Genomic DNA, 17,452 nt, shown 5'->3' with positions numbered 1-17,452 from the left:
TAACAGTACCCCACTCCCAGATCCCAGAGCTCCTCTCTGTTTCTTGCCCTACTTTTAGTCATTGCCCAACCGTTGGGGTCTCATTCATTCAGTGAAGGTTTATCGGGCATTTATTTTGTGCCAGGCACTGTTCTGGGTTTCCCTCAGCACAAATTGAGCTGGCTTAGACATGTGACGGGGGTTGTCCAAAGTGGTAGTCATCCCCACTCCAAAGGAATTGGAGGTAGTGTTAGAAGTGACACCGGATGTGGCCACCCCTGGGGAGGGTCTGACCTAGGGTCTCCTCCCAGCTCTCAGAGCAGGGGTTTCTCATTTGTCTAATTTGTGTCAATTGAACCAGGACTGAAATTTGAGGGAAGCCAAAATTGGAGACTAGGACTCAGAATATAGAATTGCACTAGGTCTGGAAACAAAGGCTTGGAGTGGTTGGGCTGGTGTATTGTGCGAAAGTAAGTCATGGACAGGGTAAAGAGAGTGAAGGGAGATTGTTGAAGGAGGAGGTGGGATAAGCCACCTGAGGGCAGATGATGCAGACCCTTGAATGCCAGGCCCCAACCCCTGGGATTTTTCCTGAAAGCAGTGGGGAGCCATGGGAGGGATTTGAGCAGGGTAGTGACATAGTTAACTTTGCATTTTAAATAGATGCTCTGACGGGTGTGCTGAAAACAGATGGGAGGAGGAAGAGACTGGAGATGCTAAATTTGGCAGGAACGATGGTCGCCTTAGCCAGGGGAGGTGGCAGAGGAGATGGTGAGAAGTGAGTAGATTCCAGAGATGCGTGGAAGGTAAAACGAACCATTTATTGGGCCCTGTGCTAAGTGCATTACAGTGATTATCTTGTTTAATCAGTGCAACAATCCTATAAGTACCATTTTAAATTATTTTACCTGTCCAAAGTCATACAGGAATAAATATTAGAGGTGAGATTCAAATTCAGGCAATTGAATGCCAAAACCCATGCTCTTCCCCCGAAAAGGCAATAACTGTGAAGTACCCATTACATATTCAATATTTGTGTGAACTTGAGTGTGAGTGTGTTTGTTTAAAAAACATAGGTATACATTCAGATGGTTCAAAGTTCAGAAGTACAAAGGGGTATAAAGTGAAAGTTTCCCTTCCCTCTGGAGGCAACCAATGTTATCAGATATCTTTTATATAGTTATAGGATGCTGTACTGATAAGTTAGCACAGTGGCTAAGAGTAACAGGTGCTGGAGCCAAGCTTCCTGGGTTCAAATCCTAGTTCCACCACTTACCACCTGTTCAAATCTTAGTTCTACCACCTACCAACTGTGTGACCTTAGGAAAATTCCTTCAGCTCTCTGCACCTTAGTGTAGTCAGCTATAAAATGAGGATAGTAGTAGTACCTGACTCATAGGGCTGTTGTGAGGATTAATTGATTGATTGAGTGATGGCTGCATTGGGTCTCCGTTGCTGCACGTGGGCTTTCTCTAGTTGCGGAGAGCGGGGGCTACTCTTCGTTGCAGTGCGCAGGCTTTTCATTGTGGTGGCTTCTCTTGTTGAGGAGCACAGGCTCTAGGTGCGTGGGCTTCAGTAGTTGTGGCACGTGGGCTCAGTAGTTGTGGCTTATGGGCTCTAGAGAGCAGGCTCAGCAGTTGTGGCATATGGGCTTACTTGCTCCATGGCATGTGGGATCTTCCCGGACCAGGGATCAAACCCGTGTCCCCTGCTATGGCAGATGGATTCTTAACCACTCTGCCACCAGGGAAGTCCCTATTGTGAGGATTTAAATGAGTGATATATGGGAAGCTCACAGAACAGCCACAATTTAAAATGTTAGCTATTCTCTCTATAATTATGATATAATGCTTCCCTTCTCTTTGTACACAATTCCCACATAATTTGGCATCTTGCATTTCTTACTTAACTAAGTATCTTGGCTATCATTACACAGCTCCATATTATTAGTAATGACAGCTACATAGTAGTCCATTTTGCGGCTCTACCTGAGTTTTTTAAACAGGCCGCCAGTAATGAGCATTTGGGGAGTGTCCACACTTTATAAACAGTGCTGCAGTGTATTATCTTATACATACCTCTTTTGGCACATGTTTGAATCTCTCTGTAAGACAAATTCCTAGAAGTGTAAATGCTGAGCCACATATATGGACTTATTAGTTTGCTACATTTTGCCAAATTACCCTCTACAGAAGTTATAGCAATTTAACTTCCACTGGCAATTTATGAGAATGCCTGTTTCTGGCCAACTGCTAATATTGAGCATTATCAAACTTTTTTATATTCACCACCCTCAAAGATGAAAAACAGTGTCTTAGTAGCTTTTATAGGCATTTCTTTTAGTATGAGTGAGGTTGAGCATCTTAAATTCCAGCTGTATTTATCCATTGGATTTTGCAACATGGCAATTGCCATTGACCTTAGTGGGCCTAGTTTTAGTAGCATGAAGGAGGAATAGTCCAATTAAGAGAGGACTGAGGAATAAACAGGATGCAAAAAGTTGAGAGTTGGAGTAGGCAACACTTTGACTAGGGAAGAGCGAAATAGGGGAAATGGTTGGAGGGGGAGGGTTTTGTTTTTTTTTTTTTTTAAGTGCTTAAAATGCAGATGAGAAGAAACTCTCAAAACCCTGAACCACGTTTAAATTGCAGGGACTTTGGGCACTGCCAATAACTAGCTGGGCGACCTTGTACAAGTCGCTTAACCTCTCTGGGGACTAATTTTCCTCACCGGTAAAAATGGGGCCAAACTTGTATGGAAATATGTATGGAAATATGTTAATATAAATGTTTCAGACATTAAAAAAAAAAAAAAAACGCAGACCCTTAAAAAAAAAAAAATGGGGCCAATAGTCCCTACCACGTAGGGATGTTCTAAGGCTTAAGTAAGTGAACACATTCAACAGTTCAGCAAACGGCCTGGCAAATTGTCCTACTGTAGGACCCAACGGCCCACCTCCCCAGATCTCTCGCTGTGTTTTCAGAGATAGCGATCTTCTGATAGCATTTTCACGGTTCCAGCCTCCGGACTGGAATGGCTGCCTGCGAGGTTTAGACACGGCCGCTGTGCGCAAGCGCGCGCGGCGAGCGAGGCGGGGGCGCGAGGGGCGGAGCTGCGGCCCCCTGGGCTGTTCCGACGATCGCGCACCGCCCCCGCCGCGCCCCGCGCCCGCCCTTGCTAGCAGGCGCCTCCCGCCCCCCGCATTGCTGATGCTGCTGCTGGCCGACATGGACGTGGTGAATCAGGTACGCGTTCCAGCACCGCGGACAGAGCCCGCCGCTGGCCGGCCTCCTCGCCGGGGTCGCAGCGAATCCGCCGACTCTACGAGGTGGTGGCCAGAATCCTAGCAGCGGACACCCGGTCCCCGGCGCTGGGGCTGGGGTCTGCGGCAGGCGAGGGGAGGAAAGGGGAGGTGGAGAAAAGAAGGAGTGCGCCCTTTGCCGCAGCGAGGGCCGTCCTCACTGCCGCAGCGGGGGCCGCCAGAAGCCAGTTCCTTACGGGCGACCGGGGAGGAAGAGGGGTCTTGGAGCTAAGGTATAGGCAAGGAGGGAGGGGAGGGGAGAGTGGAAGGAAGATGGGGGGTGCTGCAGATGAGCTAGGAAATAGAGCGACAGAAGGCGTGGGGGCGGGGGTGAAGGGGAGGGCTGACACCTGCCCCTTCCAAACAGAGATGGTACCCTGGTAGACGACCACCTCTTCCCCCAGAGCAGACCAAGGGGGACGATCGGTTTCGCTTCTCCCAAACCCCTAGTCTCCCTTCCCCCAGCACATATGCAGTGAAGCCATGTCCTAGCCCTCCTCCACCTTAATCAAATCAGTCCAGACCCTCTCTGCCATCGAACTCCTCTTCACCACCTCAGAACCTCGCCCATCTCCAACCAGGACTAACCCCTCCCCATCCTCATCACCTCAGACACCCCACCACCGTCATCTGACTCACCTTTACCGCTGCAGACCCCTCCCCCACCCTAGCAAACCCGACTCCCTCCCTGTTATGACTCACCTTCACCATCCAAGACCCCTTCCCCCACCCTAATGAACCCCAACTCCTTCCTCACTCTCTCCACCGGATCCCCTTCACCATCTGACTCACCTTTACCGTTGCAGACCTTCTCCCCTTCCCTAACTAGTCCTGACTCCATCCCCATCTTGCTCACCCCTGACCCCCTCTGCCATCTATCTCACCATCTCCCCAGACGTCCCCACCAGCCCTGAACCCCGGGGACCTTCTCTCAGAGACCCTGAGCTCACACCTTCCCCAAAGTGTCACTTTCTCCTTTTCACCGCCTCTCCAAACGTCACTCCCTCCCGGAGATCACATGCCTTATCCCCAGGGGTCATTGCCTGGTGGCCTTGTCCCTCACCTCCCTCTCCATCCCCAACAACCCCACGCCTCCCCACCGTTTCTCTCCTCAGCTGGTGGCCGGGGGTCAGTTCCGGGTGGTCAAGGAGCCCCTCGGCTTTGTGAAGGTGCTGCAATGGGTGAGTGTGGTCTGGGCTGTGGGGAGAAAGGGGGAGGTAGTGGGGTCCGGAAGAGCAGGGATGGAGGAGGGATAAGGAGGGAGGGATGGATGGGGGGGGCAGAAGGGGGTGGGGGAATTGGGCTCCTGGGTGAAGTCCCAGGGGGTTGGGGCCAGAGAACAGATGGGCTGTGATGTGACGCCACATAAGGCCAAGGGTACCCCCATTCTGAAGTGGAAGATTGCGACGTCCTACTTCCTCTCCTGAGGTGAGAGAGGGGCAGGGGAGGTGGAGACTGAAGCTGGTTGCTGCAGGGAGAGACGAAAAGCCAGAGAAACCCAGAGACAGTGAAGGAGACAGAGAGAATGGGAGATCAGGAATGATGGAGACAGAGATGGAAATACCAGGAAAAAAGTGATATGGAAATGGGAGAGAAACAAACAGAAAGAGACAAAGAAAAGGGAGACAGAGAAAGATGCACAGAGAACAGAGATGCAAAGAGAAACAGACACAGGAAGAGAGGAAGAGAAATGCGGTGGGGGAGAGAAAGAGACAGAGGGAGAAGAAGAGACCCTCCGGGAAAAGAGAAAAGGAGAAACTGATAAACAGAAAGAGAGGCAGGAGGGAGACAGAGAGAGCACCGTAGAGATAATGTCAGAGACAGAGCAGGGAGATAGAGACAGACAGACCAAGAAACAGAAAGACACACACACACACACACACACATTCAGAGAGAGAGAGAGAGAGAGAGAGAGAAGAATCAGAAAGAGACACACATAGATACTAGAGAGGCAGAGAGAGAAACAGATACAGAAAGACAGAGACATCTGAGAAAGACAAAGACACATTGAGAAACAGAGACAGAGAGATACCGAGGGAAACAGAGACACAGAGAACAACAGAGACAGGCAGAATACAGAGAGAGACAAAGACAGAGACAGAGAAATAGACTGAGACAGAATAAGGGGAATCAGAGCATTATTGAGAGGTAGAAACCAAGAGAGACACTGGGAGAAAGACTGGAAGAGATAGCCACACCCCTCTAATCAGCTTGTCCTTGGGCCTCGCTGAGCCCTGATTAGGGGGTGGGGGTGGGGACCAGTCCATCTGCTGCTGCCTATGCTGGGCCCCGATCTGTCCAGAGGAGGGCAGCCCCATCCCACGTGCACACAGGCTCACCGTGGCCATCCCCATCCCTGCTGCCCAAGGTCTTTGCCATCTTCGCCTTTGCCACATGCGGCAGTTACAGTGGGGAGCTCCAGCTGAGTGTGGACTGTGCCAACAAGACCAAGAGTGACCTCAACATCGAGGTCGAATTCGAGTACCCCTTCAGGTGTGCCCCCACACTAGCCCACCCCTGGGATCCTGACAGACCTGGGATGGGGGTGGGGGTGGGACCGGCCAACACCTCCCCCCCAGCGGCTCCTGCCCAGCCCCCACCTCGGGAGACCACACCCACTCAGGTCACTGCACATGCACTGAGCACCTACCTTGTGCCTGGCACTGCTCTGGACATCTAGGACACGTGGTGACCAAGACAGGCATAGGCTGTTGCCCTCTGGCTGTGTTCTAGTGAAGAGGAGGGGCAGGAGACTGGCAATAAACAAGATTCAAAATTTTATATATATATATATGCACACATATATATATCCTTAAGGCAGTAGGTGCTCAATTAATGTTAGCCAATATTATTATTTAATTCCCATTCGTTCATCCCATACACATGTTTTGAGAACCTACTGTATGTCAGGTACTGCTGAAAGTGCTGGGGATATAACAGTGAACAAAACAGACCAAGCTCCCTATCCTCATGGAGCCGACATTATAACAAATAAACAAATGAATAAAGAGGATAATTGCAGATTGGGAGAAATCCAAGGAGGGCATCTTCATGCAGGGTTTTATGATAGAGAATAATGAGGGGGTGCTGCTTAGCCATGGGGAAGGATTAAGCCCAATTAAACAGTTCTGCGAGTTATTGAGCTCATACCGTGTGCCGGGTGCTAGGTACACAAGAGTGAGCACAAGCAGGCAAGGTTGCTGCCCTCATGGAGAGGCTTACCTCCTAGGAATGGGAAGACAGAGACCCACAGACACAATTTCAATAGAGGCTCCTGAGGCTCCTCCACTACTAGGACAAATCACATAACTGCTCTGGGTCTCCATTTCTTCATCTGTAAAAGGGGATAATAATACCCACCTTACAGGGTTATGATAAATATTAAATGAATTAATACTTGTAAAATGCTTAGCACAGTGCCAGGCACACAATAAGTGCTCCATAAGTGTTTGTTAAAATAAGGAAAATAAATAAGTTTAAAGGATTCAGGAAAGAGACCAGGGATTGAGTTGGAAATTAGGGATTTTTGAGCACTAAGGGTAAATATAGGCTCAGGGGATCACCCAGGGTGAGAGGCAAGACTGAAGAGAAGATAGCCCAGCGCAGGCCCTGAGCAATAATCAAAAGAAAAGGGGGCACCAGGGAGGCGTGGTCTGAGAGGCTGGGGAAGGGGAGGATGACAACCAGGGATCCACCAGTTCACAGAAGCCAAGAGTTTGGGGAAGGAGTGGGAGTTGCAGCATGGGATACTGCTGAGAGCAGGCCCTTTGGGGATCTAGAAGACCAGAAAAATCTGTGGACCCCCCAACTCCTCCCATGTCTAGGACCTCGGGTCCTGAGGATCTGCCCTTCACCCACAAGCCTCCCAGGGTAAAAAAATCTTTGCCCTGTGTCCCCCTGACCAACCCTGCCACTGCCCCAATAATCCTCCCCAAAGACCCCTCATTCCTCCTAGAAACCCAGAAACTTAAACCCAGATCCAACTCCTAGCTCCATCATTTAGCAGCCATGCAGCCCTGTGCAAATAACTTAGCCTTGCAGAGCCTCGCTTTGTTCATCTGTAAAACAGGTATAATAATGCCTGCTTTAGAGAATTGTGGGGGAGGGTCATTAAATGAAGCAATTATGTAAAATGCTTAGAGGCGATCAATAAGTGTAAGCCCTTCCCTTAGGGCCTTTGCTATACAAGGGCACTGGCACCATTTGGATCCTGCCCCCCAACCTGAGGCCAGAGCTCTGGGACTTCACCCTGCTCTTTCTCTCCACACACGTTCCTCCTTATGACCCCTCTTCCATCACACCATAGGAAAGGCCTTAGCCTCACATGCCTTCCCAGTCTGCAGCCGCCCCCCACCCCACACCTCACATACACGCATCCTGTTCCATCATCCCTTCTACCCTCCTGTCTTTCTATCTGTCTCCTCCTATTTTGTAGTCCCTGGGCTCTCCCCTGCTATGTACACATTTGTGTTTCTCTTGGGGACCTGAAGTGAGGTGGGGAGAAGAGTCAACATGACGTAGGGGGAAAAACACAGGGTTCAGATTCCAACTCTGTCATTCCTATACCAGCTGTGTGACTTTAGGCAAGTTAATGCGTTTCTCGGAGCCTCTGTTTCTGCCTCCATATACTTCATTTAATAAACATTTATTGAGCGCCTACTATGTGGCAGCACTGTTCCAGGCCTTAAGGGTACAACACTGAACAAAACAAAGGAAAAAGCCCTGCCCTCTTGTAGTTACAACAAAAATCAAGGAAAAAAGTAAAATACATGGTATGTCAGTTGGGGTATCACAGCTACAGAGAAAATGGAGCAAAGAAGGGGGCTAAGGAGTGCTGGGAGGGAATGGTTAGATTTAATTAAATAGATCAGGGAAGACCTCACTGAGAAGGTGACCAGTGGAGCAAAGCTTGAAGGAGAAGAGCATTCCAGTGCAAAAATCCTAGGGTGGGAGGGTGCCTGGTATGTTCTATGAATAACCAAGGGGCCAAAGTACCTAGGTTGGAGTGAGGGCTGAGTAATACCTATTTCACCGGCATGCCCTCAGCAATCAATGAAATGTGACTGGTACACCGTAGGTGCTCGTGAATGGTTATTTCCTCCTCTTCCTGGGACCTTGTCAGAATCTGGGGGGGACCCATGACTGGGCGGGGGGGAGGGGAGGGAGTTCTTAGGGCCTGGGCCACACCTGCCCACCTCTCTCCACAGGCTGTACCAAGTGTACTTTGAGGCACCCACCTGCCAAGGAGACCCTAAAAATATCTTCCTCGTGGGGGACTACTCCTCATCAGCTGAATTCTTTGTCACCGTGGCCGTATTTGCCTTCCTCTACTCCATGGGGGCTCTGGCTACCTACATCTTCCTGCAGAACAAGTACAGAGAGAACAACAAAGGGCCCATGCTGGTGAGCTCCCACAGCCATTCGTATGCATACAGGGGCCAGGGGACATGGAACCTTGGGGACACAGCCATGTTCAGAGGCCACGTCAAATCCCAGACAGGCCCACATGCAAGCGGCCCTGATAACAGCCGCACACATTACTGCTGCTGCTGCTGTGAGCATCAGAGACACCGAATCAGAGTGACAGGGACACACCCACAGCCCACACAGAATCCCAGACACCTGGAAACTTGCCACCTCTCACAAAACCCTACAGTCTAGATGAAAGAAAGAAGCACACAGAGGTTCATTGTGACAGTCATGCTTGTCATCACACCACACAGACACACTGATTCCTACACAGCTGTACTCATACACCCTCATCCCAGACACAAAATGACACAAATTCCCACATTCAGGTAAAAGTGGAAAGACACACTACTTTCCACAGATTTGGCAACCATCTCACAGAATCCCCCCCACACACACCCACACCACATACCACAATCACACTCCCACACCCTCTGTCACATACACACACATGCACAGACAAGCCCAAGCTAGGAGGGCCACCTTCAAGTGAGTGTTGGGGGCTTCAAGAGCTGGAAAGGCAGGGGAGAGACAAGCCTCTTCTGGGAGAACCCCCCCCAAGAAAGCCTGTGATCTGAGGAGGCCCCACAGCCCAGCATGAAGCAGCCCACTCACGGTGCCATCTCCCTCCCCCCTGCCCGGCCTAGGACTTTCTGGCCACGGCAGTGTTCGCCTTCATGTGGCTGGTTAGCTCGTCGGCCTGGGCCAAGGGGCTGTCAGATGTGAAGATGGCCACGGACCCAGAGAACATTATCAAGGGGATGCCTGTCTGCCACCAGATGGGGAATACATGCAAGGAGCTGAGGGACCCTGTGACCTCCGGCCTCAACACCTCGGTGGTAAGCCCTGGGAAGCTGGCTGGGCCAGCTGGGGAGGGTGGCTGGGAAACTTAGTCTGGCATGGGGAGTGGTGGAGAGAGAGAATGAGAGGAGAATTCAAAGGAAATCTAAGAGGGCTCCCTGGAGGAGGCATGCCAACAACAGAGCCTTGTAGGATGAGATAGCAATTGTAACCACTGTGACACCACAGACTGTCCCCAAAAGGGGAACGTGAGATCTTCTGTCCAGTTAGGTTTGGGAGACCTGGATCACAGGCTCAGCCTAGTCATGTAGAATCTCTGGCAACGCAGTAAGAACCCTCTTGGGACCTGTTTCCTTATATGCAAAATGAAAGAATAACTTGAAATGTTTCCCGTATGGACGCCCCCTACTGGCCAGAGTCAGACTGAGCTCAAATCCGAGCTCTGCCACTTGCAAGCTCTATGACCTGAAACTAGTTACTCAGCCTCTCAGGCCTCAGTTTGAGCATATAAATTGAAAATAAGAGGTCCTGCTCCAAAGTTAAGTAGTGAACTAATAACATACAAAGTGCTTAGAAAAGGGCCTGGCACATGGTAAGTAGTATACAAGTGTTACAGATCCTCAGATTCCAACTCTTTTTTTGGTCAATTGCTGGCTACGAGATCTAAGCCACTTAGCCTCTCTGCACCTCAGTTTCCTCAGCTGTAAAGTGGAAATATTACTTCCTGTCCCCAAATTGAATTACATTGCATATATTTATACAAATATATATATTTGTTTTAATATAAAAGCATATATTTATATACTTTATACATGGGTATTTATACATATATTTGTATATACATATGTATGTGTATATATGCATCCATTAGTGGTATATCTACATATTTAATAAAAATTTATGCTTAACATTTTACTATATATTACAAAATTAGGTTTACTATATTTTGTACATGTATAAACGTGTATATAAACACATATATGTAATACTGATATATCGCAACATCCCCGGGAATCTGAATTCTAACACGCCCCACGCCCCCCTCCCCACCAAGGTGATTTTTGTGCACATTGACATTCATGGGCTGGGACTCGGAGGGTCGGGGTCTCAGAAACCACCACCCTCCGGGCGCCCGCGAATCCAAGCCCAACGCAAGCGGCCTCGATGTTCCCCGGGGCCGCCAGGGCAATGGGCGCAGGACGACAGCCGAGCTTTGTCTCCCCGCAGGTGTTTGGCTTCCTGAACCTGGTGCTCTGGGTCGGCAACCTATGGTTCGTGTTCAAGGAGACAGGCTGGGCCGCCCCATTCCTGCGCGCTCCTCCCGGCGCCCCCGAGAAGCAACCGGCGCCCGGGGATGCCTACGGCGAGGCAGGCTACGGGCAGGGCCCCGGCGGGTACGGGCCCCAGGACTCCTACGGGCCCCAGGGCGGCTATCAGCCTGACTACGGGCAGCCCGCCGGTGGCGGTGGCGGTGGCTACGGGCCTCAGGGCGACTACGGGCAGCAAGGCTATGGCCCTCAGGGTGCGCCCACCTCCTTCTCCAATCAGATGTAGTCTGGTGAGTGACAGACAGGCGGGGTGGCCAAGGAGGGTTCATGAAAGGAGATGGGCGGGTTAGTGAACCAATAGGAGTAGGACACTGGCCGGACAGGTAAGGATGGGAATTTGAAGGAGCCAATAGAGAGGCGGAGCTACGTGCTAAGGGCGGAAAAACTAGCCAATGGTGGAGAGCAGAAGAGTGGTGTTTGAAAATGGGCAGAATGAAGAGCCAATGGGAGAGAGGTAGAAGTGCTGCTCTGAGAGAAGGGAGGGGAGAGAGAAGTGGGCAGAGCAACCAATGAAAGGAGGGAATAACAGGAGGACTTGCGTAGTGGGAAATCCGCTGGGCGCAGGAGCCATGGAGGGAAGAAGAGGTGGGTCTTAGCCAATACGTTATGATAAGGCCAACAGATGATGAGGGTAAACGGGCTTGGATCATGAAGGTCAGACAAGATCACTAATCCGAAGGAGGTGACAGATCTGCCACCTCTCCACAACCCTGGAGGCGAGGGAGGTGGTGTGGAATTTCAAAGAAGGAAAGGGCCGGGGCGGAGCGGGGCGGGGTGGGGGGGCGCATTGGAAAGTCTTGCCGGCCTTCTTGTTGGGCCTCAAAAGAGAAGCGAGATTTCCCTCAAATGTGAGGGGGGAAGATGGGGAGTAGAGGCAGGCTGATGGCGTTAGAGGGGAAAGGCAAGGAGGTGGCAACACATGGGTGGAGGTAGCTTCTGGCACTTGGCCAGGATGGAAAGGGCAGGGAGCAGTTTATCAGGCATCCCATATCTAATTCATTAAAAATTCCTGTTGGCTCTACCTTCAAAATATATCCATAATCTTCCCACTGTCCCCCTGGACCTCTTCACTGGTTTCCACCCCCATTCCCATTATATTCTGCTCATGGCGTGGGGAACGATCCTGTTAAATCCTAAATCACGCCACGACCCTCCTGTGTTCAGAGCTCAGAGCTCTACTGGGGCTCCCATCTCACTCAGATTCAAAGCCAAAGCCAAAGCTATGGCCCACGAGACCCTACACAATCTAGCCCCACCCCTCACTTCTCTGACCTCTCACCTCCAACCACTCCCCCGCACTCTGTTCCAGCCACACTGGCCACCTCCATGTGCCAGGCACAACAGTCCAACTTCACAGTCTTGGTACTTGCTTTCCCCCTGGAGTTTCACACCCACACACACTGATAACCTTACCTGGCCAACTCCTTACAAGTCCCTTTTCTTACCTCTCCCTGTGCTTTTCTTTATCACAGTCTGTAATTATTAGTTTATATGTTTATTGACTGTCTCTTCTACTAGACTAGGGGATGTGACCATGACTAATTCACGCTACAGACACATCACCTAGAGCACTACTAATGTTTTTTTTTTTTTTTTTTTTTTTTTACCAATCACTTGTATTTATTTCAGGACATAATATACTATTTTGACCCATGGACGATACTAAACTATAATCCTGTTAAGTATCTATAGGATATTTTATTTTTGTAAAGATAGGTCCTTAAAAAAAAAAAGACAGATTAATAACATATCAAAATTAGATTAAAAACATAGGTCATTGCTTTCATTCTCTGTCCTAGTGTTAAAGATGTTACAAAGACACACAGAATATCACCCGGCTGGTCTCTTTTGGGGAAGCTATATTCAAGTTGACAAAAAGTACCCCTACATTTACAGACACAGCTGTTGCCAAAGGGGTCTTTCTCTGATTTTAGCAAAGAAAAACAGTCCAAATTGTATTCTTTGTACTAGGTGATTTAACTAGTATATAACATGCTTGGCACATGGTATTATTTTTCTCCTACTGGAACAAGTTCTTGTTTTCTCAAAGCCTTTCCCCAACTTTTCTAATATTAAGCTTAAATATCATTTATTTCAAGCCTTCAAAGTAAAATGCTATCCTCATATATACATGCACCAGGTTGGTATATTCATATCTATCCTTTCCAATTGCAGGCTAAGCAAAGACATGCATTTAGAGCTGTATTAATGTAATAAAGCAAAAGACAACCCAACTTAATATCAAGAGAAATTGTGACCTTCCATGTAGTGCTTGACAGAGAAACACTGATTTTGACACATTGTCTTATTTTATTCAAATAGCAGTCTGCTCACACATGGCCCAAGAACACCCAAATAACAAAGCAAAGATTGGTCTTCAAACATTATAGCCAATGATGCCACGCTTGCCTATGATCTCGCCAACATAAAACCACATCCACACCTCAGTGGCCACCAAACCATTCAGTAGAGCTTCCTTAACTGTGAGCTGTTTGAAGCTACCAGTTTGAGCACTATTGATAATTTTTTTCAAGCTCTGAATAGCTGTAGGGATCTCAGCAGGGGTTGGAGGAACCAGCTCAACCTTGGCATAGTGCCAAAATGTGGCCAATCGAGGCTTCGAGTAAGTCACAGCAGCGCTGACCAGCGCCGGGGCCTTCTCCGCGAGGTTACGGACAAACTGGGCCATGGTTCTAGCACTACTAATGTTAAGAAACATTTATTGAGGAAATAAAAGAAACAACATAGCATGAGACATTTTACTATCATTTTACTCTTCTCTGCTTAAAATCTTCACTTGATTTATACCTTATCCAGAGTCAAAGCTGAAGTCCTCACAGCCTTGTCTACAAGCTCCTACGTGACCCCATTACCTACCTCTCGGACATCACCTCCTCCCACTCTCACTTGCTCACTCCATTGAAGCCCCACCGATCTCCTTGCTGTTCCTCAAACACACTAGATGTGGTCCCACCCCAGGGCCTTTGCACTGGCTGTGCTCCCTACCCGGAATGCTCTTCTCTCCAGTTATCTGCATGGCTCATTCCCTCACCTCCTTAAGTCTTTATTCCAATGTCACTTCTTCAATGAGGTCTTCTCTGACTACCTACTTACTACAGCAACCTTTCTTCCCCTACTGTCACTCCTAATCCCCCTCGCCCCAGTCTACTTTTTGTTTTTCCATTTCACTTATTATCACCTTATGTCCTACTAGATAACTTATTTATACATCATGGTAATTGTTTAAAGTCTTTCTCCCCTGCTACAATGTAAGCTCCACGAAGATAAGGATCTTTGCTCTGCTCAATATAGTTTACCACCAATGAGGAGAACAGTACCCGTTAACAGACTTTTTTGGGTTGGGGGAAGGGGAAACCATAATTTCTTTGGTACCTAATCTAGTGGAGGCAAGGTATATCTTCCCAGCAGGGGCAGCTGGGATGAAGCTGACCCCAAGACTATAAGTGAAGGAAGAAGGAAGGAAGAAAGGGCATGGCAGATAGAGGGTGAAGCCAGGGCAGAGGCATAGCAGCCCAGCCCTTCCCTAAAGGCACCACCTGTGTCTGGACCCCCTCTCCTTTTGTATCTTTTGTCTCCACAGGTCAGTGCAGCCCGGGAGGACCCCGTTGGTAGGCAAGAGCTCAGGAGAAGGACTGCCCCCCATTCCCATCCCTACACCCCAGGTCTCCACCCCTCAAACCAGGAGACCCTTAACTGTCTTTGCTGTTTATATATATATATATTATATATAAATATCTATTTATCTGTCTGAGCCCTGCCCCCACTCCACTCCCCTTATGCATTAGGGACCCGATCTTGCATGGGCCCCTCTCTTACCCCTACCCCTTCCCCTTCATCCTTTGGCCCCTCTCTGTTCCCTGGCCCTGTGCCCTGAGGTTGGGGGGCTCTGTAAGGGGGACAGGGAGGAGACAGAAGGCTGTGTGGGGAGGGTGGGTGTGAGTTCAGACTCTCTCCCCTCTCTCCCTCCCCTCCTCCCCAACTCGGGCCTTGATTCCTCTAGCAATGCCTGAACAGGGGCCATTAGGGAAAATTCAACCCTGAAGAGAGGAGAAAGGCAGAGACTGGGGAAGCTTGGGACCCAAGGTGGTCTTGAAGAGGACCTCTGGAGTGGACGGGGCTAGTAAGCAGAGGGGTTGGGTTCCAGACATCCTGGATCTGGAGTCTGAAGAAGAAGGGTGCCCTACAGCATTCTAGAATGGGGCTTAGAAGGAGGCTGAGGGTGTGGTCCTGGAAGGGGTGGAGCTTCGAGTGAGGCAGCGGGTGGGCCCACAGTGGGCAGGGGTTGGAGTAGGACAGGGTTCTACGGAAGGAGTGTGACTTGGGACCTGGACACTGGGTTTGGAAAAACGCTAAGGGCGTGGTTCTAGAAGGGGTGGGGCTTGAAGCAGGCAGTGGGTGAGGCCCCAGAGTGGGCAGGCCTTGGATTGGGACCAGAATCTATGGAAGTGGTGTGGCTTGGAACACTCGAGAGACTGAGTTTGATTCTAAAGGGGGCCGACCTTGGGCAAGGCAAGAAGTGGAGTTCTGGAATGGGCCAAACTTGGAGTGAGGTCGTGGTCCGGGTTCTAGACAGTTCGGAGCTTAGAGTGGGGCGTGCATGGTGGTTTCTGAAGGAGCAGCCCCGCCCCCGCAAAGGAGCAGTGAAGAAAATATGTTTTAAAGTGGGTGGGCTTGGCAGTGGGGAGGGCGAGGTGAGAGGCTTGGTCAGGAGCTGAGGGATGGGTTTTGTTAGGGGTAGGGGGGAATATCCCTGGCCAAGGCTGAGGACTGAGGTGGCCTGGGAAGAGATGAGAGATAAGACTTGGAGGGTAAGGGGTGGGATCCAGAGAGAGGCACCCCCCACACCCTTGCCAACCCCGAGATGGGACAGCTAGGCAATCAGAGGACAGAGCCAAAGGGTCTGTGAGGCCGACCTACCCTTCTCCCCCCACCCCCCGGCCTCCTCCCTCCCTCCACACCCCCATCCGTCCCGGAGTGGTTGGAGGCCCGGTCTGGAGCCCCTATCCTGCACCCTCTGCTGTGTCTGTGACGTCGGTAGTGCCTGTGCTTGTGTGTTGCCATTTTGTCTGGCTGTGGCCCCTCCGCCTCCCCTCCAGACCCCCACCCTTTCCCGTGCCCTTCGGTATTGTTTGAAGACTCCATCCCCGAGGAGGAACAAATATGATTAATTCTTCTCCCCTAAATAAACTCCTCAACCACCTAGTCCACATGGCTCTTACTTCTCAGTGTGTCTTTTTGGAGGGGGGAGAGAAAGATGGGGAAGAGGAGGCGAGAGGAAGCTCCGCCTCCGACCTGCTGGACACCGTTCGAGTCATCCCACCATTTTCGGCCCCTCCAACAGTGTCTTGCCGAGCCCTGTCCTCTGTGAAGCCTCGCCTGCCGATCATTCTAAGTCACGCTCTGAGTAGCCCTGCCGACTGCCCCACTACTGGCCACCGAATGCCCAGTCTTTCTAGGGTTCAGTTCTAATTCTGGTCCCTTAGCCATGCCCCTTCCCAGCCCCTGTGGAGCCCTGCCCTTGAATCCCCAAATGGTTCAAAGGAAGACTTCCCTCTAGCCACCCGCCTCGCATTCTTCAGACCCTGATGTCTCTCTATCTCCTTGTCTCTGCTCCAGCTGGAGAACCGGGAGACAGACTAGGCTGCGAGGCCGGGAGGCGGGGCGCCAAGGTGACTCGTTAGTTCTTTCATTCACTCCCTATAACCTGTCTCAGGCTCCTCCCTGGGGCAGGGAGGGACGGGAAGTGACCAGGATGTGCGTAATGGGGCGCGGTGGGGGTGGGTGAGGTCCCCGGCGCCCACGATGAAGGGCCCGGCTGACCGCCGCCACCGCGGTGCCTAATTAGAGACCCTGGCCGGGCACCGGAGTTCTGGCTGTGTGCCGGGGACCCCCTCCTCCCCGCCCCGAGGCATAGCGAAGCCTGAGAGCGCGGAGAGACTCCTAGCTCAGGGAATGAGCTCAGGGAAAGAATCACTGGAGAGAGAAAAGTGGGAGCAGGGGAGGGAAGGCTTGAAAATCTATTTCTCGGGACTTAGGGGTCATCGCAGCTGGGCCTGTAAGGTTGGGGAGCGAACAGGGAAGAGGGCCTCGGAACCTGGCCGGTAACTTTAGCCCCCTCCCCATAAACCTCAGATAACCCTGGCTGTGAAAACTTATGAGAGCGGGGACGTGGGACGGGGGCATAAGATCGAGCTCTCTGATGGGGTGAGGGAGCACCAGCTGGGGCTGCGATGGGGTTGGGGACCGTTCTTGCAGCATTCATCCGGGGGAAAGAGACCCTCAGAACATCACCAGTGGGGAGGGGGCCAAGAGGTGGCTTTAACCCATCCCCCAAATAAACATCCAAGATAAATCCACACGAAGCGTCAATACAAGTACTGTAGCGCACACTCCTTGCAGTCAGGTCGCCACTTCCAAGTTCCCACTCCACCACTACAGAGCCCTCAAGCCCTAGAATGTCCTGTGAGAGACCATGTGGAACCCTGGGGGCTCTGGGGGCCGTGTTTTCTGAGGCCCAGCTGCCGCCCAGGCAGGAGTGCAAGGAAGCTTTCGC

At 50.8% G+C, this 17,452-nt stretch overlaps 2 protein-coding genes across 2 annotated transcripts; one reads left to right on the top strand and one right to left on the bottom strand.

The window, feature by feature from the left end:
* The first annotated feature begins 3,168 nt into the window (after nucleotides 1-3,168).
* Nucleotides 3,169-16,092, top strand: SYP (synaptophysin). The gene is made up of 7 exons (XM_059911546.1): nucleotides 3,169-3,224; nucleotides 4,396-4,461; nucleotides 5,649-5,773; nucleotides 8,488-8,683; nucleotides 9,397-9,588; nucleotides 10,778-11,108; nucleotides 14,480-16,092. Exons 1-6 carry the CDS (start codon nucleotides 3,189-3,191, stop codon nucleotides 11,102-11,104), a joined length of 942 nt encoding a protein of 313 aa, XP_059767529.1. The 5' UTR covers nucleotides 3,169-3,188; the 3' UTR covers nucleotides 11,105-11,108; nucleotides 14,480-16,092.
* LOC132357792 (ATP synthase subunit g, mitochondrial) lies at nucleotides 13,169-13,573 on the bottom strand. Its single transcript, XM_059911549.1, has one exon. The coding sequence runs from the start codon at nucleotides 13,565-13,567 to the stop codon at nucleotides 13,256-13,258; it is 312 nt and encodes a 103-aa protein (XP_059767532.1). The 5' UTR covers nucleotides 13,568-13,573; the 3' UTR covers nucleotides 13,169-13,255.
* Nucleotides 16,093-17,452: the final 1,360 nt, after the last annotated feature.

Source organism: Balaenoptera ricei, chromosome X (assembly GCF_028023285.1).
Source record: "Balaenoptera ricei isolate mBalRic1 chromosome X, mBalRic1.hap2, whole genome shotgun sequence".
Taxonomy (NCBI): domain Eukaryota; kingdom Metazoa; phylum Chordata; class Mammalia; order Artiodactyla; family Balaenopteridae; genus Balaenoptera; species Balaenoptera ricei.
This window is presented reverse-complemented; position numbering and strand designations above follow the sequence as displayed.